Source organism: Aspergillus pseudoviridinutans (assembly GCF_018340605.1).
Source record: "Aspergillus pseudoviridinutans IFM 55266 DNA, scaffold_8, whole genome shotgun sequence".
In the NCBI taxonomy this organism is placed as follows: domain Eukaryota; kingdom Fungi; phylum Ascomycota; class Eurotiomycetes; order Eurotiales; family Aspergillaceae; genus Aspergillus; species Aspergillus pseudoviridinutans.
The window spans coordinates 1,720,573-1,747,220 of record NW_025091288.1 but is presented as its reverse complement, the minus strand read 5'-3'; the positions used below and the strand labels follow the sequence as shown (position 1 = coordinate 1,747,220).

The 26,648-nt window shown below is 51.3% G+C and overlaps 10 protein-coding genes across 10 annotated transcripts; 4 read left to right on the top strand and 6 right to left on the bottom strand.

Moving 5' to 3' along the window:
• Positions 1-5: 5 nt before the first annotated feature.
• On the top strand, positions 6-1,827 carry Asppvi_010682 (uncharacterized protein; the record flags this gene model as incomplete). Its single annotated transcript, XM_043306521.1, has 2 exons — positions 6-498; positions 554-1,827. 2 exons carry the CDS (start codon positions 6-8, stop codon positions 1,825-1,827), a joined length of 1,767 nt encoding a protein of 588 aa, XP_043162456.1.
• A 288-nt stretch (positions 1,828-2,115) lies between these two features.
• On the bottom strand, positions 2,116-3,499 carry Asppvi_010681 (glycosylphosphatidylinositol-alpha 1,4 mannosyltransferase I; the record flags this gene model as incomplete). Its single annotated transcript, XM_043306520.1, has 3 exons — positions 2,116-2,274; positions 2,326-2,433; positions 2,489-3,499. The coding sequence occupies 3 exons, from the start codon at positions 3,497-3,499 to the stop codon at positions 2,116-2,118; spliced, it is 1,278 nt and encodes a 425-aa protein (XP_043162455.1).
• Positions 3,500-4,126: 627 nt separating this feature from the next.
• Positions 4,127-6,593, bottom strand: Asppvi_010680 (putative C6 transcription factor; the record flags this gene model as incomplete). The annotated part of the gene is made up of 3 exons (XM_043306519.1): positions 4,127-5,119; positions 5,168-6,275; positions 6,373-6,593. The coding sequence occupies 3 exons, from the start codon at positions 6,591-6,593 to the stop codon at positions 4,127-4,129; spliced, it is 2,322 nt and encodes a 773-aa protein (XP_043162454.1).
• Positions 6,594-10,546: 3,953 nt separating this feature from the next.
• Asppvi_010679 (glycoside hydrolase family 2 protein) lies at positions 10,547-13,317 on the top strand (the record flags this gene model as incomplete). The annotated part of the gene is made up of 5 exons (XM_043306518.1): positions 10,547-10,680; positions 10,745-11,698; positions 11,758-12,188; positions 12,240-12,475; positions 12,535-13,317. The coding sequence occupies 5 exons, from the start codon at positions 10,547-10,549 to the stop codon at positions 13,315-13,317; spliced, it is 2,538 nt and encodes an 845-aa protein (XP_043162453.1).
• Positions 13,318-13,633: 316 nt separating this feature from the next.
• Asppvi_010678 (translin family protein) lies at positions 13,634-14,665 on the top strand (the record flags this gene model as incomplete). Its single annotated transcript, XM_043306517.1, has 2 exons — positions 13,634-13,839; positions 14,008-14,665. The coding sequence occupies 2 exons, from the start codon at positions 13,634-13,636 to the stop codon at positions 14,663-14,665; spliced, it is 864 nt and encodes a 287-aa protein (XP_043162452.1).
• A 281-nt stretch (positions 14,666-14,946) lies between these two features.
• Asppvi_010677 (RPEL repeat-containing protein) lies at positions 14,947-15,562 on the bottom strand (the record flags this gene model as incomplete). Its single annotated transcript, XM_043306516.1, has 3 exons — positions 14,947-15,125; positions 15,225-15,325; positions 15,405-15,562. 3 exons carry the CDS (start codon positions 15,560-15,562, stop codon positions 14,947-14,949), a joined length of 438 nt encoding a protein of 145 aa, XP_043162451.1.
• Positions 15,563-16,593: 1,031 nt separating this feature from the next.
• Positions 16,594-17,929, bottom strand: Asppvi_010676 (uncharacterized protein; the record flags this gene model as incomplete). The annotated part of the gene is made up of 2 exons (XM_043306515.1): positions 16,594-17,738; positions 17,809-17,929. 2 exons carry the CDS (start codon positions 17,927-17,929, stop codon positions 16,594-16,596), a joined length of 1,266 nt encoding a protein of 421 aa, XP_043162450.1.
• Positions 17,930-18,629: 700 nt separating this feature from the next.
• Asppvi_010675 (sulfurtransferase) lies at positions 18,630-19,723 on the bottom strand (the record flags this gene model as incomplete). Its single annotated transcript, XM_043306514.1, has 2 exons — positions 18,630-18,684; positions 18,747-19,723. 2 exons carry the CDS (start codon positions 19,721-19,723, stop codon positions 18,630-18,632), a joined length of 1,032 nt encoding a protein of 343 aa, XP_043162449.1.
• A 1,072-nt stretch (positions 19,724-20,795) lies between these two features.
• Asppvi_010674 (uncharacterized protein) lies at positions 20,796-21,947 on the top strand (the record flags this gene model as incomplete). The annotated part of the gene is made up of 1 exon (XM_043306513.1): positions 20,796-21,947. One exon carries the CDS (start codon positions 20,796-20,798, stop codon positions 21,945-21,947), a length of 1,152 nt encoding a protein of 383 aa, XP_043162448.1.
• Positions 21,948-22,502: 555 nt separating this feature from the next.
• Positions 22,503-26,288, bottom strand: Asppvi_010673 (putative kinesin family protein (BimC); the record flags this gene model as incomplete). Its single annotated transcript, XM_043306512.1, has 5 exons — positions 22,503-23,474; positions 23,523-23,975; positions 24,027-25,077; positions 25,133-25,776; positions 25,839-26,288. 5 exons carry the CDS (start codon positions 26,286-26,288, stop codon positions 22,503-22,505), a joined length of 3,570 nt encoding a protein of 1,189 aa, XP_043162447.1.
• Positions 26,289-26,648: the final 360 nt, after the last annotated feature.

The window sequence follows — 26,648 nt, the reverse complement described above, 5'->3', positions numbered from 1 at the left end:
TCCAAATGTCCTCTGAGTTGTTCTCATCCCCATCATCGCCCCACATGATCTCAACCATCCCTCCTCCTCGTCCTATCTCTGTCAACTCCCTGGAGAGGATTCCAGCGATCCCTACCCTTCCATACTCCAAGGAAGCAAGTCGAAGCGCCAGCGCTGGATTTGAGATCCACAATGACCCGATTCCTTCCACCACTGAACCTGGTCAGCTGGACTGCCAGACTACAAATCCTACGGCGGCGGAATTGCAGGTAAAGTCGATCGGATCCCAGCCGTATCGGTCCGGGGTGAGCTTCCATGATCTCCCGGCCGAAGTTCACGAGGCCATTCTTGACCATCTATTCGGGGAACGTGTTTCGGCGCTTACGATGGGGGCTCCTGGGAAGTCTGCCCGTAATTGGAGCAGGTGTCTACGCCATCCCAGGAGAAAGGTGCTCTCCGATCTTGCCCTTATATCGCCAGTGTGGAGGATTCTCGTGCAAGATCGAATCTACAGACATAGTCAGTCATGCTCTGCCACTGCTCTCATTTTTTGGCTACTAACCCCGCCTGACAGTCAAGATCAAGGGCACCACGGACGAATTGGCGGAGAGCGCAAGTTGGTTCAGTGCACATCCCCATCTGGCCAAGTATGTCCGTCAGGTCGAGGTCTGGGTGCCGGTCTGGGGCAACCGGGCAGCCAGGAGTGTCACGGTCTATCAGCCGCGCCGGCGGTTCCATGACGAGCACATAGCCGTGATGGATGTGACAGCTCTTCTGCATGCCACTATGACGTGGGAGAATCCTGATACATTCCATCCACGAGGCCACACCTTCTACTTGTCCAGTCATAATGCCACCCTGGAGGACATTTTCCACCATGTAAAGGCGTGCTTTCCTGAGGCGCGGATTCTCACCCTTGAAGGGGGTCATTGCAAGAAACCGCCTATGATCCGTCATTTTAGGAACGATCCATACGGGCTGGCTGGAAAGGAGCGCCTTCCGGTGTTGCCGAACATACAGATTTTTGTTATGCGAGGAGCATGGAATATCATGCGAGACTACCAGCACTGGCGCAACCTATCGCAGGCGTTGCCGGGCTTGCAAGAGTGGCACTGTGCGTACGCGAAACCGAAGATCGAAGGCTACGACACCATTGCCAAGGTTCTGGTCAACCCGCCGCCCTCCCTACTTCACCTCAACATCAGCCTGGAAGGCTTTTCGAACAAGGAAAACACACACTCTTCCTGGTTCAGCGATGGGGCGCAACCGCCACACCTGTGTCGGTTGTTGGGAGAACTCGCCCCCAGACTCATGTCATTAACCTTTACGGGCAAGGTCTGTGCATGTTTTTTCCAGGCAACCAGCAACAAGTCGCCGCCGTGGCCCAAAACATCAAACCTCCGATACCTAGATCTGGCAGTCAAGACATGCTGCCGTGAAAAGAAGGCCGGCTCGGTCTTCCCATTCTTTGAGGACTTTTCCGGCATCGGGAATATGAACTTCATCCGCTCCTTCGAAAAGCTGGTCGTGGGAGCGGTCCAGAGCCTCGGAGTCCATCCATCTTTGAATCAGATTCGCATCCGGTTCATCGATCTCGACTCGGCCTGTCCCCTGCTGAACCCGTACTTTCAGCTTTCGGGGAACTTATGCAGCGGCCTCTGGAGCGACCGGATTCTGTATGCGTTGAATGAGTTCCGGCCGCAGGCGCGATTCGTCGAGCTCAGAGACGGCATCTACCCGCAGTATGGGCCAAATTCGCAGATCGTCGGGGCCGTTCTGCCTCGCGCGCGGCCCTTGAGTATACATGCCTGCGCGTACAGGATCATCGCGGACGCTGGGAAGCCTTGACCTTGGGATTCTGTCTCAATGATTCATGCGAGGCCAGAATCCTAGACTTCCAGACTCCCGGAGTCGAAGACACGTTGTGGTTCGATCTATACTTTACCCGATGCCTGTGAGCCATGTGATTAGAAATTTTGTTCAGAGTACAATACCCTTGCGTTCATCTAATGGATGGCGGAATAAGCTTAATGAATCAATGGAATGAAAATGAAAGCCGAGTGCCTGGCGGTGTAATACTCATATGTACCTTACCCACTAATATACATGCCGACACCAGTCATAGAATAAAACCATTCAAGCCGAGCCAGTGCCTACGCCCCCCACGTCCTCCACAATAATCCCCAGAATCCAAACATTAACCACAAAGAAAAACAAACTCGCCAGGAACAGCCCCGGGACGAAACTCGACAAGCCCAGGAACTCGAGGTTATACCCCTGTTGCAGCCAGAGGGCCTATATTCGTCAGCATCAGCAGGGCAGGATAGAAATAGAGTGAGGACGCACCTGAGCAATAACCCACAACAGCCCAACCAGGACCCCCTTCCTGGGATTCTTCATCAAAGATGAAGACGGGAGGTAGAACGGGAGGAAGACGAGGTACCAGAGGAAATACTATGAATATCAGCATTGTTTCCATGGCGAGTAGGACAAGAAAAGAGGTAAATACCTGACTCGTGCAAACCTTGTTAAACGTCACAAACGCAAACGTCTGCGCGAGCATCGTCCCCGCCAGACTCTTCTTCCCCAGGACCAGGGGGATGACGACCACCGCGAGGAGAAGCTGCGGGATGAAAGCGAGGGACTCGAAGGCGGTGCGGGCGCCGCCAGCGGCGGAGAGGTAGAGGAGGGTGCTGTAGGGGGAGAAGTTGTGGCGGTGGTCGATGCGGGTGAGGTGGTGGAGGTAGGTGTGGTGGGCGAAGGGGAGGCCGTAGAGGATGTACATTGAGACGTTGAGGGCGGAGAAGGTAGCCAGCGCGACGAGGGTGAGGTGGACGCGGGCGGGGGTGAGGAAGTTGATAGCCTTTGACAGGATGTCCTGGTTCCTTTCTTTCTCCCGCGCAGCTCTAGCTCTAGCTGGAGCCGGGGTCGGAGACGAACCGTCCCTCTCCGCATCCATCCACCACAGCACCGCCGGCCCATAAATAAACGGGTAAATCTTGAAATGCACGCCCAGCCCCAGAATCACACCTGCGAGAGTCACCCTCTGGCTCAGCACCGCCCACAACAACCCCACAACCAGAACCCCCAGCAACCCCTCTGAGCTGCCGCGGGTACTGATATTCGCAACCATGGGGTTCAGCAACCAGACGCTCGCGTACTTCAGCGCCCGCGGCTGACTCATCCCATACGCCGACACCAGCACTCTGGCGATCAGCCACCCGGCGACGACATCCGCGAGCGCAAACAGGGCCTTCCCGAACGAGAAGAAGCCCGGGATGTCCCATGTCGTCGGGAGGAGAAGCCAGGCGAGCAGCGGCGTGTAGCGGTACGTGTCTCGCGCGTAGGGGGATGCGCCGCGTGAGACGTACCGCGCTGCGTCGGTGAAGACGAGGTAGTCGATGTCGGTGTATTTGATGGGTGAGTGGGCGTCTTGCCAGGCGCCGTAGACCAGTAGGACGGCGCGCAGGGCGATAGACGCGCCGATGACTTTTGTGGGGGAGCTGAGGAAGCTTGTCATGGTGGCTTTGGAAAACTCCCAGGATGTCCCAGACTTGGATGATAGGTTGGTGTCTGGATAGACGGTAGGCGCAAGCAGCTAGCAACGCCAAGGATGTTGAAAATCTTTAGCAATTATTCCATGGACGAGTTCATGCGTCCACTATGCTAGAAGTGACCTTTATAATCCAACCATGGTCAATTAATGCTAATTCTGCTCTGGTCTTTACATGACCATAAGGAAGTGGATTAATTGGGTTGATGTTTTGCTGGCCATCTGCAATGGATGGCTGACTCAGCACGATGCTAAGCGGCGGCCAATCATATCACAGATCTTAAATTGTCTAGACAAGACATATAGCAGGAAAGGTACGATAGAAAAATACACAACAACAATATGCATCAAGAATTGGTATTTGCATATGTTCATATCCAAGATCATCATCAAATATGCGCCTTGCCCAGCTCGTGTACGTCATTTCATAATTCCCACACATCGCCAGAATATTCCGGCAAGTCCACAACCTGAGGTATACATATGAACGAAAGTGCCAGATCGTTTATACAAAAGATTGGATATCAAGAGAAGAGTACATTAAAGTAAGATAAAAGACAATCAAGAATCCTCAGAATGATATAAGGGTCCTCCTTATGGTTGAGCAAGCGAGTAAAAGGGCACGGATGGATGCATATAATAAGTTGAATCCGTCATAGGACTGCCGTAGAAGCCAGGTGCATTGCCGCCGCACTTCATGTCGTTCGGGTTTTCCATCTCTGAGAATCCCGACAAGATGGTTGGATCGCTCCAACTGAGGAAATCCCAAAGTTGCTGGCCAGCCGTGTCGTCCATGAATGGCAGTGCCAGCGGATCTACCATTCCACCGTCATTCGCAATCGCGACACCTCGGACTGGTTCAGTCTGTGCTGAGACTACTCCAGGCATCATTCCCGACATAGTGCTTTCACGCCCCTGGGCGCAGCTTCCACTTGGTAGATCGCTCGCTGTGTCTCCCATATCAGATCCTCGTTTGCTGGCTTCGAGTATCCTTGAGACGGCTTCCAGCGTTCGCTTGGCCGTGGGACTCCAGAGCTGCAGCCGTGCCAATACCATCATCGCCGTCTCAACCTGCGCCTGACACGACCGGACAGACGCTCTGGGATCACTCGCGGTGGCATCATTGAGGAACAGACCCAGAAGAGGAACCATTGTTGCCTGGTAGATGAGCCAAGTAGCGTTCCAGCCCGACATTTGATGCGACTGGGCCGTAGAGGAGATATCTTGAATAGTGGCTTCCGCAATCTCTCTGCATCTCTCAACGGCGGTTCTTTCCTCCGACCTCAGCGCAATGTAGGGAACTCGCCGCATAGCATAGCTCAGCAGGGTCGGTCGGTACAGGAGCATGCGCTGGTTATAATAGCGCCATCGCATCACGGTTCGCGTGTTCAAAATCGATTCGGAGCATGGCTCATGGTCTTTGAGGATGGAGGGCAAATTTTCGTACCAGTCCAACAGCTGATTGTCCAACTGGGACATCTCGGCATGTTTCGTCAATGGTGCAACAGCCAGGACCTCTTGTATCTGTGTAGCGATCTTGCAGAACCGGATGTTTTCGAGCAGGGGAAGGATATAGAGAACGTTTCCCTATTGGAGGTTAGAATCGACGGGATGTTTCAGAGGCAGCAGACATACGGTTTCTCTGTGGTTTGGCAGCTTCACTGTAATGGTGGGACCAAGACGACCCATGCTGGGTCGACCCAGAGTCATTCCGCCCCATGTATCCATACAGAACAATGACCACCATGTTCGGCGTTTCAGATCCATGGCGGAGATTTTCTGTTTGTTCGACGCATCCTGACTGTATGAGAACTCCTTATGCAAACCCAAGGCGGCCGCCATGCGGAGCGCAGCTCCCATGAGTGAGTACGCCAGATTTGGCTCACTGGTATAKTGCAAGTAATACCCGCCGATCAATCCGAGCGTCTGGATAGTTTCCAGGTGAGAGGATCCTAATGAATCCAGGCTTAGATAGCTTTTAGAGCGCTGGAAGTAAATCTTGTGAGACATGTCGTCGGACGGGCATGCTGCTATGCTTCCCAAGGCAAAGACAATGTTTACAAGACCGAGCCAGCGGTCGTCCCTGCGGTGTCCGGAAAGGTATGTCTCGCGAAAAGCTTGTTCGTCCAACATGKGCACAAACGGCTGGAACCAGGTGAAGTACGCGTCGAGAAGTTGCATATCGGTCGCTTGCATATGAGCCTGGGGCGGTGTAACCGGATGCTGCTGAGACGAATGGATGTGCCAGTTCTGATGCGCGGCTGCTGTTGAGTAATCTTGCATCGAATCTCGGTGAGCAGCGCTCGCTGGTGTCCGAGAGAAATAGGAAAGAGAGCCTGGATCAAGCCAAACAATGACTTTCAAGACAGCGTGTATAGAGGACACGCCTAGGTATGAGGAAGGCTGTTTAGCTGAGAGGGATAGAGCATTTACATCGTCTGAAATTCCATTCGTTATGTCGCTGGTGCTCTGGTTTCGGCTGTCGCTTGGATCTTCTGGCATCGTCTGCAAGGATTCCAAGTTGCCATCTTCGTTGGACATGGGGGAAACGTGCGCTTCAACTGACGCAGAGGTGGCAGGAGAAGCCGGATGTTGAGCCTGCACCTGCGACGGGCCCTTACCCGAGAGCTCCAGAAGCTTCTCACGGGATAGACTGACAAGGGCCTCGGGGGAGGTGCTGGGAAATAACTTCTCCAGAACGCTCCGATACTCGTCTAGAGTGGTCGACAGTTTTTCCACATGCCTGTAGCGTTCAGCTCACTTGTCCCGACTACTCCGGGGAAAGGATGGAAAGCTCAGGACAGAGCTCACAGGAAAAATAAAGAAGGGGAAGAACGCACCTCCGGGAAGGACGGGGATCTGAATAATGGCACTGATCGGCCTTCTTGTACCATCTACACGCCTCACATGGTTTCTCACCATCGCATTTGATCTTGCGATGTCGGCAGGAGGTGCAGGCCCGAAGGGTGGTGACTCTCCGTCCAACAGACTGCTGGCGCTCCCGACCCTTGGCCGGGGTTGAGGCGCCAGCGTTCTCAAAACCCTCAAAGGTGTGAAACATGGTAAGGGGCGAGCTGTGGCTCAATTCAAATCAGACCTTGAGCAAGCGAAAAAGCACCACGCGGCTGAGACATGCTAGGGTCTAATCAGCCCGAGAAGGCCATCTGTGTAGACGGGACGACTTTTTTTGGTGCAGGTGTGGTGTAGAGGCTACGAGGATCCAGGCCGTCGTCGAAAATACGGAGAAAACTGGGGAATGCGAAAGTAGAGAGTAGAGAAGAAAAACAATATCGATAACGATATAGATAAATTAAAAGGGGATCACGGCACAATGGTCCTGCAGGTGATAAAGCTGAAGCGAGGTGGTATGATTCTGTTGGTGGAGAAAGTAATCAATTATAAGAAGGTGAGAGAGGAAGGTAGAGAAGGAGTTCAGATGCAGATTCAGAATTAACTGGCGGGAGGCTTGAGGGACGGTGAAAGGATTCGGAAGGGCGAACGAAGCACACTGGGCGTGGAAGAGAGAGAAGACGTATAGAAATACTGCAAATCCTGTTGGCAATAATATCTCTATTTTTCTCCAAAAGATATTATTTTGCTATGCCTTGTCATCATTACTTATCATGATCATTTTAGGACTCGACTCCGAGTGTTTTAAAGTACTGCAAGTTGCAAGTCCTACAGCACTCCTAATAGAACCGAAGGAGTAGTCCCTGAAAGATCGTCGCCATCAACTGGGCTGGTCCGCTGTCTGCATCCTCCCCCGCATTCCGGGGTCTACCGTTTACCTGCTTTGTACCTACATTTGTACTCACGAGTCACCACTGTCTCTAGATTCTTCTCACTTCGCTGATCCTGTCTTCCATAATTCCATTTGCCTTGTTCTCTTGGGAGGCAAAGTGGGGGAGGGGCGAAAGGGGAAAGAGGACGAAAAATAATTCAATTTTACTTTGTTTCTCTTGTTGCTTTTGCGAAAGGCGAACAGTTAGACCTGGTCAAGGTACCTTAGCGGCTTTTCGGTGCTGCCGGCAGCTGGAAGGCGCCCGGCCACCCATGATTCATCACTGATTGGTAGATCCAAACATCCATTCCAATCACTCCCCATGTCTTCCATTAATTTTCTCTAGTCCCTGTTGGACGCGTACGATGAGTTAGTTCATCACCGCCCTGTATGCGAACTTTAATAGATTCAGGACAAAGCGAGTTGTTGAGCCCAGGATTCCAGTCAAGCAAAAACAGTCTTCCTCACCGACCTTCTCTTGCGCCGGTCTGGCCCTTGTGCAGTATATCTCTCATGCTCTGGTCCTGCTGACTTAATACCAGGAACAGCAGGAAGGTGATATCTATACTAGGGCTTAATAGGGAGTACTTGAACCAGGAATCCCCAAGTTCTACTTGAGTACATGGCAGGCCATCTCTGATAGCGCCGGGGCCTCCTCGGCTGCCTATGAGCTTCTACCGGAGCGCTATGCGGCATAAGTAAGTATATCACAATAATAGTGAGCATGGCGCTGGGTTGAGAACCTCATCACTCTGAAACCCGACGACGACCTGTTATTTGACGAACAATACATCCATGCAGGAGTGAGGTTCATTTCCCCGCAAAAGAAGGACCGCGGGGCCCCATTACTCGTTGCAGACAAGTAGCAATGATCAAATCATCTGATGCTCTTCTCAATTCCAGATATCGGGTGGCAAAAGAGTCGTCTTTCGCACAGGCTGGTATGAGCAGGGAGTGACGGGCACTCATCAAGAGGATAGAGAATGATCCCTGCAGTGTCTGCACCCATTTTAGTGCAATTCAATATCAATATCGGAGGGTTAGCCTTACGGACCATAGCCCCAACTCCAGGAATCAAGGATAGCGTCTATCATCTTGTGGCTTGTCCTTCACCGGGAGCCGTCGGCTGACAGCCAACCATGACGAGCTCCTTCTGTCCGAATACCTAAAATACTACGATGCTTTCTGAGCAAAAAGTCTATTACGAAGTGAACTCAGGTACAGATCTGGCGTATCATTAGCAGATTCATGCACCTTGCTATCGCAGACCCCGCTCAGCTCGTGCAGATTCGGTGTCGTTGAACCAAATCAGAGACTCGATGGCAAGCCATGACCATTGTGCCGACTGTAAGGAACTCAAGGCTGTGACTGTGCACTAAGAAGTGTGGCTACCTTGATCCGGAACCAGAAGGCTGCAGACTTGGCCGACCCTTGAGATCCTTGGAGTTTCGGTGGCTAAATTGGCTACCCAAGTACCGAGGTGCCTAATCTTCCTTTGATACTAAAGACAGTGCTCACTGGGAATACCGAAAGCTCTAAAGATTCAAATCGGGAGTTCGAACTGACCAGGACTTGAGAGACCAAGATCAGAGGCCAGTAATACTGTAATTTGCAGGATTCGCCTGGACTTTCAGAAGCCCCCGGCCATCTGGATTGTTAGAGTTCATTTCTTGTCGATCTTAGTAGCCAAACTCGTCTTAGGAAGTCTATCTGGTCTAGCGACCGCAATGATTACGAAGAACGGATAAACGTGAACTCTGAGTCTGAGTATGGTCAGACGAACCGACGCCAATGCCCACCACGTTGAGACATTTCAGTGCTCCTTCATCTACTTCTGATCACACGCTTTTCTTGTAAACAGGTGGCACATCGAAAGTCTCGGCTTGGCATGGATCAACCATCTTGAGATGAAGGACTGATTTGCTGGCACCCTGATTCTTCTCATGTCTGTGGGGACATAGAACAATTCCATCAATGGATGACCCAAATGAAGAGGGGTTGCTCGGCTACTGATAATCTGATACTATTGGTATTTTAGAACGTCGGACCATCTTTAGCGGCGTGCCAATGTTCGATTCTCAAGCCACGATGACTGGAATCCTGCGACGAGGGCGTCTGCTAGTGCTAGCGGCAAAAAGGAGATGTAAATTAAATGAGGGGCGAATATTACCAGTGCCAGTCTCAATCGCCCAAAACACATCTCGTTTGAGAGAAATCATTAAGGACAGATATATGGAGTAGGTTATATTTCGCTGCTTCGTAGCAGACGCCTGAGGAGCGTCTTTTTTCTGTGCCTGACCCGGATGCAACTTGCGGTAACCTAATTGATGGAAAAGAATTCCGTGGTCAGGAGGAAGTATGAGCGTACCGGGCCACCAGGCCGGAAATTGAGGCACACAGTCGAGGCTGATGGCAGAATATGGACTTTGAAGGCACGAAAATAACGCATTCAAAGTATGGAAGAGCGCAATCATTTATTATTTGAATGAATGATGAAGCCATATGTCGTCTCAGACACCGCTCAGATGAAGAGACTGGGGCCCTTCAGCAATCTCAAAGCGTCCGTATGGGATTGGAGCCGACCGAAGCCAGTGTGTGCCGTGCAAAGAGAGCTAGACGGAGGTGTTTCCGTTCCTAAAAGGGAACAAAGTGCGGAGACGAGTTCTTGGCGAGACTGACGGTTCTGACGGTTCTGATCTGTGGGCCGTACTAAGTCCCCATAGTGTCAGTCCAGAACGTTGTCCCGTACAGAAGACAGTTGAGATTGTTACATTGGACAGTCTTGTCTGTCTCGTTTGATGAACCTAGATCCGATGTGGCCCAAGCCTTATTTCTGCTGTACAACACTGGAAGGAGGACGTTGAACTTGCGCTCACGAACAATGAAGAGAATTGGTAAGAGTCAAGCCTGGGGCATGGAGCAGGACTTGGCTAACCAAATTTGGAATGGAGAGGCCTCCGAGAGGGTATTACCCAATTTGGCCGGCCTGCCACGTGAGAGGCGGAGAGATCTCCGTGTATCTCCTCATACTCCGAGCTCATTGAGACGTTGAGATGTTACTGTAGATAGGGAGCGCTGACTCTAAATTGGCGGCATATCCCGCTAATGGAGGGATGAGGAATCAGAGGATCCCATTCATTCCTTCTCAATCGAGGCCGGATTCTCCTGGACAACGTCAAGTATCAGTTCCGGTCCGTGAGGGAGCTCTTTTTTATTCCTCCAGAACCGTCAGAATGTCGAAATTACAACAATTTCCTTTATCTAAGGGATGGAGCTTCAGAGATAGTGAAGACACATCGGAGGATGCGTGGATGCCGGTCCCTGTTGTCCCTTCCGTCGTCCATCAGGATCTTCAAGCAAATAACAAGTATGGCAACCTTTCAGTCGGCAATAATTGATCGAGCTGACCATTGTTTCTCCTGGGATTACAGGCTGAAGGATCCCTATATTGGATTCAACGAGCTCGAGGCGAGATGGGTCAATGAGAAATCATGGACCTACAAAACCGTTTTTCAGAAACCAGCTGCTCCTGCTGGGTCTTGCGTCGTTCTAGCATTCGACGGCCTGGACACATTCGCCAAGGTCAAACTTGACGGCAACGTCATTCTCGAGAGCGACAACATGTTCCTTGCTCATCGCGTCGATGTCACCAAGGCTCTGGAAGCCGAGGGTGACCACGTTCTAGAAATCGACTTTGACTGTGCCTTTCTGCGTGCAAAAGAGCTTCGCAAGCAGGATCCCGAGCACAACTGGGCATCCTTCAATGGTGACCCTTCCAGACTAAGCGTAAGGAAAGCTCAGTACCATTGGGGCTGGGACTGGGGCCCGGTTCTCATGACCGCTGGTATCTGGAGAGAAGTGCGACTTGAGGTTTACTCCGCAAGAGTCGCAGATCTTTGGACCGAAGTGGAACTGGCTTCGGACCATCAGAGTGCTCGGGTTACTGCTTTGGCTGAAGTAGAGTCTGTGGACTCTGGTTCACATAATGCTTGTTTCACTCTCAGCTTGCATGGCCAAGAAATCGCCAGGGAGGAAATTGGTGTGACTGAGAATGGCACCGCCAAGGTCACCTTCGATGTCAAGGAGCCCTCACTCTGGTGGCCCCATGGCTACGGTGAGGCCACCCTGTACGAAGTATCCGTGTCCCTGCGCAGGGAACAGGAGGAACTTCACCAAGTTTCCAAGAAGTTCGGGATCAGAACCGCGGAGGTTATTCAGCAGCCTGACAAGCACGGAAAGTCCTTCTTCTTCCGTATCAATGGCGTCGATATCTTCTGCGGCGGTTCTTGTTGGATCCCAGCCGATAATCTCCTTCCCAGCATTACTGCTGAGCGATACCGCAAATGGATTGAGCTCATGGTTCATGGCCGTCAAGTGATGATCAGGTAAGCCGTGATCGTTAGCCTCGTCATCCCCATGGGGATGCATCGCTAACAGCTAGCAGAGTATGGGGTGGCGGTAACTATGAGGACAACAGCTTCTACGACGCGTGCGACGAACTCGGCGTCATGGTTTGGCAAGACTTTATGTTTGGCTGCGGAAACTACCCTACCTGGCCCAACCTGCTTGAGTCCATCCGAAAGGAATCTGTCTACAACGTGCGTAGGCTGCGTCACCACCCATCTATCGTCATTTGGGTTGGCAACAATGAAGATTACCAGGTCCAGGAGCAGGCAGGTCTCACTTACAACTATGAGGATAAGGACCCCGAAAGCTGGCTCAAGACAGATTTCCCTGCCCGTTACATCTATGAGAAACTCCTTCCAGACGTGGTTCAAGAATTCTGTCCCAGTACTTTCTATCACCCTGGTAGTCCTTGGGGCGATGGGAAGACCACGTCCGACCCCACCGTTGGTGACATGCATCAATGGAACGGTACGTTCACTGATTGCCACTTGCACTGATCTTTACTAATTCTGGCAACAGTATGGCACGGCACACAGGAGAAATACCAGATCTTCGATACCCTCGGCGGGCGGTTCAACAGCGAGTTCGGAATGGAAGCATTCCCACACATGTCAACTATCAACTACTTTGTTGAGAACGAGGCGGACAAGTATCCCCAATCGCATGTCCTTGATTTCCATAACAAAGCCGACGGCCATGAGCGCAGAATAGCTACATACCTTGTTGAAAATCTGAGGACGGCGACAGACCTGGAGGTAGGCAAAGCTGCTGCCCTCGTAATCATACGTGATTTCATGACTGACTCAAAATGCAGACACACATTTACCTTACACAAGTCGTACAAGCAGAGACAATGATGTTCGGATACCGGGGATGGCGTCGCCAATGGGGTGACGAGAGACACTGTGGTGGTGCTCTCCTCTGGCAGTTGAACGACTGTTGGCCTACAATCTCCTGGGCTATCGTTGACTACTTCTTGCGGCCCAAGCCTGCATTCTACGCTGTGGCACGAGTGCTGAATCCTATCGCGGTTGGTGTCCGTAGAGAACATCATGACTGGAGTGTGACCCACGCACAGCCTCCCAAGACGAGCAAGTTCGAACTCTGGGTTGCCAGCAGCCGACAACAAGAGGTTCAAGGCACAGTGGAACTTCGGTTCCTTTCCGTCAACACCGGGCTTGAAGTTCGGGAGCGCATCGTGCACGAGAACGTCAGCATAGTCCCCAATGGCACAACCAACCTCATTGTGGACGGTCTCATTGACCACAAAGTCCACTCCGAACCTCATGTCCTTGCTGCTCGGATCTGGGTCGACGGCCAGCTCGTGGCAAGGGACGTGGACTGGCCCCAACCATTCAAGTACCTTGATCTGTCGGATCGGGGCCTTGAGGTCAAGAAGGTCTCTGAATCGGAGGATGAGCAGACACTGCTCATCAGCACGCAAAAGCCAGTTAAGTGCCTGGTCTTCGAGGAGCGTGAGGGTGTTAGAATCAGTGACAGTGCGATGGACATTGTGCCTGGTGACGACCAGAGAGTGACCATCAAGGGCCTGAAGGCGGGTGACGCTCCTCTAAAGTACAAGTTCCTTGGACAGTAGAAGTCGAATTGAATTTGGAGGACTCGCACGACCCACATATTGCGAGGCATTGCATTGCCCATTCAGAGAAAGTACTCTTACGATCAACACTGTGCATTCACCTCATACATAATCTAGCCACGAGAATAGAATATAATATTTTAAGCCAAACACTCTGAAGCAAAAGTTCGGGTGTCCTGATTCCTGAACCGGATCTTATCAGATAACAATCACCCCAATATGGTTAAGCCTGGCGGAGGAATGACGACCATGACCGTCAGCCAGCGACAATTTGTACAATCACCTAAAAAGCACCAAGCTCCAGCAACACCACTCCATGGCAGGTAACAAGCGATCCTGGGAAGGCAATCTTGTGAACATCGAGAAGACACAGACAAACATGGCGGCAGCACCAATCGACCAGTCTTCTACACAGATTTTCTCCATGTTCGAGACCTTCCGCGACGAGCTCGATCAGCACCACGACCGCCGAGAACGAGTGATCAAGACGAGCAGAGATATTACAGCATTGAGCAAGAAGATGTTCGTTCCCTGTCTGTCCCTGTCTGGTCCTTCCCGTTTGCATACATTCGCACTCAAGCTCAATTCACATATGCTAACGTTTCCAACTACCAGCATCTTTTCATTACAACGGTTAGTCTACCTACCCTCACGTCATACTAATATGGAACACCATTGACAACCTCTCAGCATTCGCACAATAAAAGCCCCCATCCCCGCCCCAATCGCCAAAGAGACCAAAACCCGCTTCGACCAAATCTCCACCCTCTTCCAGAACGTCATCCCCGATGTCACAGGCCTCAACAGCTGGCGCTACCAGCGCCAACTCAGCGGCGCCATCCAGGAATTCATCGAGGCCCTCTCCTTCAACCACTACCTACAGACCCAAACCCTCATCTCCCACGCCGAAGTCGTCGCCGCCCTTCCCGCCGAGATCCTCGTCACCGAAGAAGATTACCTGTTGGGCCTATTCGATCTAACGGGTGAAATGATGCGGTTTGCGATTACGTCTCTGTCGACGGGCGGGCAGGCAGATAGCGGTGGCGATGATTTGGCGGCGCGGGATATTGCTGGCGCTGGCGCGAATCAGAACCTGCCGAAGCTGCCGGCCACGCAGGCGGGTATTGTGGTTGACTTGAGGGAGATGCGGGCGTCGTTTGAGTTGCTGAGCGTGCCGCGGCGGCATGCGAATAATATGTATCGGGATATGGGAAAGAAGGTGGATGTTATGCAGAATAGTGTGGAGAAGGTTGAGCGGGCTGCGTATGGGATCTTGGTGCGTGGTAGTGAGCGGCCGTCGGGGTGGACGCCGGATCTGTCGGGGCCGGTTGATATGGAGGTTTATTGATTACGCACTGTATCAACGGTGCAACATATGTGGAATGCATCGCATGTCCTCATCTTTAAAAACGATCGCCGGGTTACGATGTACGTAATACCAACAGTCATGACATTGTCAATCTCATAAAAGCGTGTGCATCGTCAAGTAAAAATAAGCCTAAGCATGTACGGAGACTACGGCCCTCCCCCCATTCAAAGCATATACCCATCGAAAACGCCCAATGGCCCATTCCCAATTCCACATCCATATCCATGAATCCTAATCCACCAGTCCAGGACTACTGTGCTCTACACAGCCGGGAACCTCGGATCCTCATCCTCCGTCAAGATACCCTGAGAAATAAGCTCCTCCGGCTGCGGTCTACGCTGCAGCTTCTGGTCAAGGTTATCAGCAAGCATGTGCTTCTCGAGCTCCTTTGCCTGCGCCTGCAGCGCGGGCGCGGCGTTGATATGCGGAAGGATGTTGCCTATCATGGGACAATCAGCTTTCTCTATCTATACTTCAATCGAGCATGTCGTTCCACTCAATCTCCGCTGGAGAGGGTTCAAGTAAAAGGAAAACACACGTTCAACGAGCTCATCCCGCTCAGGACGATGTTCGAGGTGTTTCTTCAGGCTGTCTGTTGTACGCTGGCGCGCGAGTTCTGCTTTGGCTGCCTGGAGAGATCTACGCAGGTCCGGTAGGACGCTTAGTATCCGTGCATGGCCATGTAGGATACGGGGCGTGGTAGTTGGTAGTCACTTACGGCGCCACGGTAGTATCGAGCAGGATATGTCTTTCTTTAAGATCCTGGGCGTCGGGTCGAGTCTGGAGGTGTTTCTCGAGGGAATTGCGACGTTCCATGGACGAGGCTGAGAGGGGACTCTCGTCGATTTCGGCGTTGGGAATGATGATATTGTCCATGATAGCGATAGCGATAACGGGGTGTTGATACGAGAGGACTGAGATATATACTTGCGGAGTCTCAACCGTGACTACTTTCAGGACAACGCGGTTACGAATTCAGAGAGACTGTGCTGAAAGGGGGTAAGAGCAGACAGCAGGCTAATAAGTAGCGATGAAGCAGAAGATGATGAAGTCTGAAGTGATGATAGTGTTGACACAGAAGAATGGTAGGTCAAGTGATGATGCGGAGGACAGTTCCACGGGACCTTTTGAGGTAAGTCGGCGGGGCAACAGAAGTCAAACAAGTATCGGCCAATGTACCCCGCATACATCAAACGGAAGACGTCGCATCAAAAAGTCTGATTTGTATGCTATTTTTTCCTCACTGAATTTAAAAATGAAGACTGGGATACACTCATCCACTCTGACAAAAAAAGAAGATAGATCACACATGTCAATTTGCTGACCCTCGATACTGCCTCCTTTCTCCGAAACAATTCTGAGAGTGGCATCATACTGTCCAACGAAATCAAGCAACGAAACAACAACTGCCATCTGCGTGCTTCCAGCATGGACGTGTTGAAGGGGAAGAATTAGATCTTTGGACCGTGAGGCGTTGGAAAGAATGATGGGTCCTGGAGTACCACCTGCAAAGTGGAAAACAATTGAAGACATCAGCGTGTTTCGCACTGTAAAAGAGAAAGTCAACGGCATATAGGAAATCATCAGATCCCCGCAGCTCGACTCGAGACCATTTCTGATGCTTCAAACCCTTTTGATTGTAGTTTCCATGCAGAAATGGGGCTATCGGATCGGGACCGTGCTGTGCTCGATTCACGATCGTCTGCCTTATTCCTGTACATGCATGCCACACGCCCGGGAGAACCCGTCTGTCTCATCCATAGGCCTCGAAATCCGACCAGTAGGAAGTACAGCAAATGCAGATAATTCCATTCTCTGCTTCGAATAACAACCGTAGAGGTCTATTTTGAGAAACTTGCAGAAGTCCGGTTCGCCAGTCCGACGATTGACGAACCTTTGCCTTCCCATCAAGGAACCCAGAGTTTGCCTCGACCGCGATTGTTACCACGAGAAGGTCCTCGGGATGCTCCGCGACGACCGCGAGATGCGCCAGCAAGGCCACGAGCGGCTCCAGATTGAGTGCTCAAGTCGACTGTAGGCTGTTGCTTGCTAGTGGGACCTAAGGACCGACTGAAAGAATCGGGATCAATGGGCTGTGTGGGGATCTCAACCGTACCCTCCACGGGAGCTGCGACCACTTTGGGAGCAGTGGTTTTACGGCTGGTGGTTGCGCGCGAACCGCCGCCTCTTGATACTCCTTTTCCACGGCCGCGAGGCACGAACACCAACTCATCCTCGTCGCTTTCGTCCTCGTATGAGAGCAACGATTTCGGTTCAGACACCTGCGTCTTTTCAACGTACTTGCAACGGTTCTTGTACTCTCGTTCTTCATACTGGATCGACGTTCGCAATTGATGGATGTTCTTAACGGCAATGCCGAACTTCTGAGCCCACAATCCCGTCACGCGATCATTTGTGACGAGAATGCAAGTCTTCGCTGCATTAGTGGCGTCGGGACCACAGTGCAAGCGCCATAGAATGGCACTGAGAAGCGGACGAAGCACTACGGGAACTGTAGGAACCACAGATCCCGAGGCAGTGCGCCGATGTCCGGTCTCATTCTTCAATGTGGCCTCGTTTTGTACTCCACCGTTTGCAACGGCGCGCAGATTGGAGTCCTCCGGGCTTGTGCGCGAACTTCTCGACGAGGGTGATGAGGCAGGATTACTGTGCGTACCCGCAGAGGGAATCGACGCGGCGTCTGATTCGGTCTTGAAGTTTAGCTTGTTGAGAAGCATCTGCGACAGATCATCGGGGGCCGCGCCATTTTTCTTGTTGCTGCTCTTCATCTTCTCTACTGGCCTCTCCAGGGGCAACTGCTCCTCCGCGTCATCTCCGTTGATCGCCTCGGGTTCCTCCTCAAACTCCGGTAGGAAGAACTTCTCCGCCTCTTCCCAATTTTCGTACTGCTCCATCGGGCCTTGGAGAACGACGCTATCGGCAGGAATATTATCTTTGCCGGAAGTGACTCGATCGAGAAAGCGGACAGCCTCACGGGAATTGATGGCGATCTGGGATCCGGCTCTTTTCAACGCATGCAGGCGTTCAAGGGCTGGAAAGCAGCAGAAAACCTAATGAGCGAGCGGGACGGAGGACGGCGTCTCGGAAATCAATGTACTTACTGTAAAGAGGGACGATGAGGGTAATGGCGCCGCTTGTGGTCCATCTTTTTATTTCGCTGATGTTGGTGGTTAGGGCCGTTTCGTCCACGGCACAATGGAAGACCTTGCGTCCGGCCGACATGGCTCTCAATGAGTGAAGGGCGACCGGGCGCTTTGATGGGAAAAATCGAACAATCAAGGCAGGACAGCGCAGTCCTACACTAGACAGCTAGCTTTGACGACCGCGACTAGGCCGCAGTGCGATGTTAGCGGGATGCGAGATCTCCCGAAGGAGGTTTGGGTAGTTAGACGGAGGCGGAGGACTTTGGGAATGTGGGGGCATGGATGAACTTGATGCAAGTAATAGAGCCAGCCAGCAAGGACAACCAAGATGTATGCAAGTTATACTCACAAGAGAACACTTTTTCACAAGTAAAGCTCATCAGCAGCATCTTGTGGTTCTGGATAATAATGAATGTGAACGGTAGTGAGCCCAAGAGAGGGAGTGTAACTGCATCCTACAGCGGCGGATCAACTCGAAGCCGCGGAGAATTAGTCGATCAGAGCCTTTGACTAAGCACTAAGGCGCTACCTTGTAGACGGTGATCCAGAAGGAAACCGCCATCCTTACCCAACTCTTTGAGCTAACGATTTCAAATGAATAGGACTATGTATATTATTTTCACTGTATTACATTCTATCGCACAGCAGAGAAGCTCTAAGTTATTGGTGTGTGCTAGCGCTGTAACGCAAGCCGATATGTATTCAAGGCAAGAGAACAGAAATGCTGTCATACAAATCCTTAAGAAATCGTATCATGGCCACAATAGAAAATGGGTTTCTCAGGTCGCCTTCTTAATTAGGCCCTCCGAGTCTTTGACTCGCTGTGCCCATTCACTAATCGAGAAGAGTCAACGTCTGAATCATAGCCACAAGGGAAAAAAGAGAAAGCTACTTACGTCCAGCTCCCGTCATAAACCCTCCGAAGACTGGGATCTCCATACTCTGCTACATTCAAAGCGGTTTCAATGATACAGGCCGTCACGCCGGTGCCGCATGAGGTGATGATGGACTTGGTTTCATCAATTTCGTGTTTCTGAAAGACCTTGCGCAGCTCTTCAGGAGAAAGATAGGTCTTTGTTTCAGGGTTAAGAAGTTCCTGGAATGGCAAGCTCTTGGAGCCAGGGATGTGTCCCGAAGACAACCCTGGGCGCGGTTCGGGATCAGTACCCGCCCATCGCCCGTAAGATCGAGCATCCAGGATCTCGACCTCCTTTGATCCTTCCTTTCGGTGTTCCTTGGCGATCTCCTTCAACTCCCGGTAGGGAATCACCAGCTTAGAGTCGAATTGCGGGAGTGGGTAGCTGGTCTTCTCCACAGGCGCTGGCTCCCCAGTCTCTGTCGGATAGCCTTCACGAACCCACAGCTTGTAGTTGTTGAGGACATGAACCCTGGGATGCCCAAACACCCGTAAGGTCCAGCCAACACGAGGGGCGCTGAAGATGCCAAGCTCTTCCGTATCGTAAACCACAATCTCGTCGTCGCGTCGAATGCCAAGCTGGCTCATCGCCTCCGCAAACGTTTCCACAGTAGGAAGCATATGCGGGTAGGGAGATTCGGGGTCCTTGATCGCGTCTAGATCAAAGAATCGTGCCTGAGGAATGTGATGCTTTCGAAAAGCATCAATGCCTGTGCGGTCCTCGGGGTCATTGACCATAAACCACGCGGCACATAGAGGGATTACACGGGGAGAAGTGGAGATCTTCGTGGTCGGATTCTTCTTCAAAGCTTCATGGAGTTCCCTGGGTGACACGAGGTATGAAGAGAATGAGATCTGGCGATTCTGGGTCTGTTGCCGTAGCTGCTGAGAGACAGCCATGGTAGAGCGCATCAAGCGAGTCGGTGAAGGAATGCTACGGAGAGTCGCAAAAGCCATGCTCGCGGCGGGTTCTCAGAGGGAATAATCGATAAACTAATTCACATACCGAATGACGAATATCGTGAGCAACTTGTGTCAGTAAACCTCAACAGACTGAGAAGAGGGAAGTGTCGGATAGCGGGGGAGTCTTTTCCATCCGGTTAACTAACTTATCTAGTTGTGCGGAGTCAGCCATTGCTTCTCCGCCATGTGAAAGAGGTAAACAACTCCGCGCTTATCGTCGCAACTCCGCTAAGGTACCTGCAAGCTGCGTATCCTCTAGCCTAGTTGGACACAACCTTTGTGCAACAAAGAAGACATATCAAGATGAAAGTTACTATCAAAGAATGGAATGCAGTCGCTACCTGGCGCTGGGATATGCCCGAGGACGACGTCTGTGGTATATGCCGTGTCCAATTTGATGGAACATGCCCAACCTGCAAATTTCCGGGAGACGACTGCTCGCTTTGTGAGTTATCTTTCTACTCAGCTTTGGCGACGGGGACATAATGCTGATCCATAACTCTACGTCCTGCAGTACTCGGAAAATGCGGCCACTCCTTTCATATGGTGCGATTGTGGATCCTTTTGTCCTCATTCTATGAAGCCGCTAACTAGACCACTTTCCTGAACAGCATTGCCTTATGACTTGGATCCAACAAGAGACTTCGAAAGGATTGTGTCCGATGTGCAGACAAAGTGCGTATACTCTTGCTCCTGTTCTTGACCTAAGCCTAATATGCTGTATAGAGTTTGAATGGAAGCAAAACGACGAGTGAGAATGATGATATTGTCGACATTTTTAAGCCTTCTGGTTCTATGGCAAACGGAGTGTTAGGAGTTCTGATGTACATGATACCCTTGTTATTTCCTTTGTCTCTTTCCTCATGACAGCAAACGCTGCTCTACTCATTTGATGCGATTTCGAAAAGCGTGCCTTGCAAGTCACCTGACTTTATCGATAAGGAGCCGACGCCCCAGCCATGTGACGATGATGAGCCATTCCGTAGCTTCAGATAGATCCTCGTTGATCAGGCCAAATCAGACCACCTCAATATCAGAAGCCAAGGATGTAGCTGCGCTGCTGGATATGTCTTTGCCAACACAAACCACATTACCCTCTCAATACTCATCCTCTCCTCAGCAGAACTCCCGAGGATTCTCCGGTCCCAAAACACTATCACGACCACAAAGCTTTGATCGACCTCCTACCGCGCAACGAGTCAGCCACTCCCCGGAGCAGCAAACACCTTACGATGTAGCTGGCGAGACTTCATCTCTACGTCCCGGGGATGAGGACCATCGTGAGACGAGTTCCGTTGCGCAGCCATCATTTCAACCCTTCTTCACGCTCATAGAGGATGCAAACACCTCCGAATACTATCACCCAGCAGTCCACTACATCTTCTCCGACGACGACACAGACATCGTAACGGAAGCAGCTCTACGCGCCCTAGAAAGAGAGCAAGATAACTCTCCCGATCCCTCAAAAGGCAAGGCAAAGTCAGCGAACAATCAACCGCCGGCGCAGCAGCAGGACGCAGCGGGAAACGAAACTGCCTTCACGGAGGACGACGAGCCCCCCAGCCCAAAGAAGGAGCCCCTCCTGCCCCCTCCGACCCCCGGTGTTCGCGATAACTACATAATCCTCGACATGGAGCTTGTGAATCCCGATGATGCGAAACACTTGAGCTTGGATCCGGCACGCGGAGCCGGCACGGCCGGTATGAGGTCCATATCCACCTCGCCGGTCGCTCAGGGTACACTCCTGCACCAGCAGTCGCCTCCCCCACCACCTACGTTCCCCCCGGCCCAGCCTCAATTCAACGTTGTATCCGCACATAGCCTGACACCAGCGTGGCAAGTGCTCAGCACGCAAGTCGTACCAGCACCGACATTCGACAGTAATGCTTCAGGTGAGCAACCTTCAACTGGTGGCTTGATGCTCAAGATCTGCGGAACATCTGGTTTGCCTGTGACTACGTTTGGAAAGGACAGAGACAAGGAGAGAGGAAGTCAACGACTGGAAGATATGATGGAGCAGTTTGGGAAACGCCTGGGCGAGCTCAGGCAGGTTATCGAGGCTGGACAGCAGGTTCAGCCTACCCAGGATGCCCTGTTTGAAGGAGAAGAAGTGCTAGGGGGTGTAGATGCCAATGCTGTTTTGGATTCGAGCCCTCGCGAACAAATGGATGGCCATAGCAATACCAAGAATGAGACAGGCGACGACAGCAATATCTGAAGTATGTCGCCGAACGATTTAATGCAATGAAGAACAGCGTGATGGATCCGTATATTAGCTTCTCCCCTTAGATGCGTTTATCGTGTCCTGATCGACCTCCTTTGATACAAATACCTCAAACGTGTTTTTGGCGTGGTCAAGTCCCGGACATGTCAATGTCACATTCCCACCTAGAATAGTTTACATTTGAGATTGAGGTAACACCAATCAAGCAAACCGTTTCACTGAGGTCAGAACTTGGAAAGCTGGGTATCTATTGAGATCAATTTTAAACGCATGGAATCCACGCAAATTGCAGGATTGCAAAACAATAGACCAAGTAAGGCCCGAGAAATCGATGAGTACAAAAAAACAAAAAAACAAGAAACAATGCACGGGTAGCCAAGGTTCTGTACACAAACTATCGATCGAATATCCACCCAGACGCCGAAAAGTAGAAAATCGCACCTCTCAAACAGGAAACGCCGTCAAGATTCATGCAACTAGGGGTATCAGAGCAAGAATGACAGAGCAACGGCTATCTGCACTGGATGCCCATACTACAAGAAGAAAGTTTCAGTCGGAGGCTTGGCCTCTGAGCCTCCGTCCGCGCGATCCGGGCAGAGGAACATTTTCTCTGCCTTCCATCATACCAGCCATTTTCTTTGTCAGCATCTTCTGAGGCAACTTGTTATCAGTCACACCAAAGCTGGAGCAGTGTCTTTTGGCGGGCGGTGCGTCAGCTTCCCCAATTTCTGACGGGTTGTCGGTAGACATAGATACTCGGCTGTTTGCTGCTATGGAAGTTTTGGACTGAGTGGCGGTTGAATCATCATCAGTGTCACACACTAGTTGCTTTGCGACGATGTTTGCGTCGACTTCCCTAAGACCAGTGTTGGAAGGAGTCGCGGTAGTGGAAGGAGGTTGCTGGGCTCCTACCTCGTCCTCAACATCGTGGTAGACGAAGCCTTTTAATGGAGTTCCCCGGGTAGAACTGTCCACAGAAGAAACAGAAACGCTCGGCTCGGCGTTGCTAAATGGCAGGACCTCAAGTTCCTTGGAGGTTCTCATCCTTTTGACCAAGGCATCATGCGTCTCGGTTCGAGGCAAGGTCGTTGGATACTCATAACGTCTCTTTTGAGGAGTGACGCCGGTCGGCATATACTCTTGAAGAGGGCGCTCTCGAATGTTGGTGCGAAGCTCCGACAAGGGTTTCTGAACTTCGTCGGACAGAGGCAGAGTCAATTCCTGAAGGTTGTCCATTTGCCGATTCGCGTCCTCCTGTAAACAGGTGATTCGGTCACGAGAACCGGCTATGTGTTCTTCATATGCGGCGTAGGATTGTTGAGCATTGGACGCCATGCTCTGTAAGCTAGTCATGTGGGCGTCGCAATACTGGCCATTCTGTGCTCGTGCCTTGGCGACGAAATCATCCAATGCGCCCATCTGTCTGCTCATGTCCTTCATCTGGGCATCCACGATGCGGACGGTCTCCTCGTGGACTGACTCGGTTACTTTCTGGATGGATGCGTTGCGTTGGTCAAATGCCTGCGAAATCAGTATTGACACATCACTGATTAAGCGGTGGTTTCTTACCTCCCAATCACTCTGCATCTTGGTCTTGAATTCATCACGAGACGCAATGACATCTTTGGCAAATTGTTCCGACTTGAACACCCATTCATCGACCTGCCGATCATAGTGCGCCGTTGATTGTTCTAAGGAGTCACCCGAAGACATGATGTCAGTCCGCAAACCCTCAACTCTGCCCTTCAATCGACCGAATTGTCTCTGGCGAGATTCTTCAATCAATGATCTGATTTGTGACATGAGGTTATCTCGTTCCGCTTCGGCGTGGGCATTTTCCTCTTCCAGGGTTTGAGCCAAATGTGCCGAGGCCCTGCGATTCGCCTCCACAGCCTGCTGATTAGCCTCCTGCAGTTGTAGGCGAAGCTGATTGATCTCAGCTCTTTGGCTATTGACGTGGGCTACCATGTCCTCAAACATGGTTTTCAAATCTTTCCCGAGAGTGCTGTAAGATGCGTGGAGCTATGTCTGTTAGCACATGGCACTTGGTTGCAACACGACAATCCAGCTTACCTGGGCATGAAACTCTGAAAACTCGCCGATGACCTCCTTCGAGATACGGGCTGCCGCCGCTGACAGACCATTCAAACCCTCTCCAACCCTGCCTTTCACTTCCTCGCGCAGAACCTTAATCTCTTCGAGGACATTGTTCATCTGATCATGGGAGTCGGAGGTCTGAGCCTGTGCCTCTCGCAGCGCTTTGTCGAAAGAGAGGTTGAAACTGCGAAGTTCTTCTCCAGTTGACTGGAATTGGGTCAATTCGTCCTCGACAAAAGTATTGATCTTCGTGGCGAAGTGCTCGGCGAGTTTCGAGTGTCGGTCTAAGAACGTCCCAACCCTACTGTCGACCATGCTTGTCACATCAGCAACTTCGTCTACGGAAGTCTCCCATTTCTCCCGATTTGTTGCCTCGAGATCTGCTTTCCGTTGTAGTTTCGCATGCAACCCTTCCACATCACCAACAGTCCTTTCCAACGTCGATACCAAATCCGACCCAATATCACGCAGCTGGGCTTCCGTATCCTGATGGGCTTTGCGTAACATTTCTTCCTCTTCGAGAGTGGCTCTTGTATCCTTCAAAACAATTTCCGTTTTCTCGAGGATGTCAGTGGTCTCATTCAACGCAGAACGTGTAGCCTCGTGATCTTTCTTGAGGTTGTTAAAGTTGCTGGTTAATGTAAAGAGCTCTTGAACCTTGTTCCGTAGGCTAGACTCCATGGACTCGATCTTGGCTCTTTGTTCCTCATTGACAATTCTTCGGGATTCGCTCTCCATTGTCATCTGTTCATAGGCATCGGGTGTCATGTAAACTCCGTTCCTATGTCTTGTGGCGATAAGTTCCCCTTTGAGCTTCTCAATTTCTAGTGTGAACTCTCGAAGAAGAGTCTTTTTCGCCATATAGTTGATCTGAGGTTTATTGCGGATGTTCTTAGCTCGGAATGCGTAGTCTAGCGTAGATATGGTCTCTTCCAGATTGCTACGGGAGGGCGAGATTGTTGCAATTATGCATGTTTTTGTTCGCCCGCCGAGAGAGTCTTGCAATAACCGCGTGAGTTTTGATTCTCTGCTTGAAGTTAGCTTCCTCTTCTCCAAACAGGCCTTCAAGAAGTGCCGCGTACCTGTATGGGATGTGGGGGCTTTTATCCACCAGCGCATTGATCACACGACCAAGGGTGAGCAGGCTTTTATTGATCAAACCAGCCTCCGTAGCTCGCTTGTTCTCAGCACCGCTGCGCTGGATATTCTCACTACCAGCCAGGTCGACCAGGTTGAGCTTTCCAGAACTGATGTAGTCATCCCCGTTCTCAGTGGTCCGTTTGGTATAGACCGTGATTGTGAAGATCGTGTGGCTTCGAGAGCTCAGGTCGTTGCATTTCGTGGCAGCGACTTGGCGCTTATGACTGCCAAGCTGAAGTAATTTAATACCAGCAGTTGCCGAGTCAATCCACGTTTCTTCCATCCCTTGTACAAGTGTGCTGCCGCTGGTGCCCTTTTTCTCGTTCTCGAATATCTTCAACTTCGGGTTTTCCTCGGCTGAAAGCAAGTCGCGCAACTCTTCGTTGTAAAGCTCAATGAAAGAGCATTTTACCGTGCTTTCCGTGTCCTCGAGCTTGTGGAAGAGCGAGTACAAAACACGTGGAATAATCCCAGCATTGTCGGATAGTATCCCAAGAGTGTCTGTCATATCACCTGACATAGTGTATGTCTTGCCCGTTCCTGTCTGCCCGTACGCGAAGACAGTACAGTTGTAACCGGCGAGCATCTGGTTCCATTAGCTGGTCAACTTCTTGCAAATTTTCACATGGCTCGTAGTAAATAGCTGACCTCATTCACAATTGGAAGAACAACATCCTCGTACACAGTGACCTGATCAGCTGCGGCCGAGAAGACTTTGTCGAAAGTGTAAGCTTTATTCGAAACTGCATTTGGGCCCATTGACAGCTCCACAGTCTTTCCCTTGGCTCCCTCGGTCGATACTACCACCCCGCTATTTTCCTTGATTTCGCGATCATTACGCCCACGGCATCGTACAACCACGTGAATACTTGTGTCCTCATTAATCTCGCGCTCATAATCTCTCTGGTTCCTTATCGCAGTGATGTTGACCGTGTCGCTCGGCGACTTCAGACGAGACGCGTTCGGGGCGGAAGCTTTTGCCGGGATCGCGGAGGATGTTCTTCTCTCAGTCGCTGTTGAGGTCGGGCGCCGTGTTGCTTGTCGCGTACCCGTCCTCCTGGTGGGCAGGCCGGAGGCAGGCCGTTGGGGGCCGGCCATGGTGAAAGGTCGACGAGCAAATTGTTCCGATAATTCAAAACAAGGGAACAATGGCTATCGGAGATGAGTACGCTAGCAATCTAGCAAGAAAAATGTTCGGTGGTTGCTGGATGTCGGCAAGTTGTCTGTCTCTATAGAGATCAAAGTAATCTGGCCAACGTTTGTTGTGGCTCGACGGAGACTGGAAAAGGAAAATGTAAACAAACCCGCATGTTGCGCACGTACCAGTATATGGTCTGTGCACCAGGGGGTCATCCGCCCCTCTCACATGATCCGATGTGGTCATCGCCTATCTATCTGCATACATATCTGGAACCCTATCTACTCTTCATCATCGTATTCTGTCATCTCAATCACATC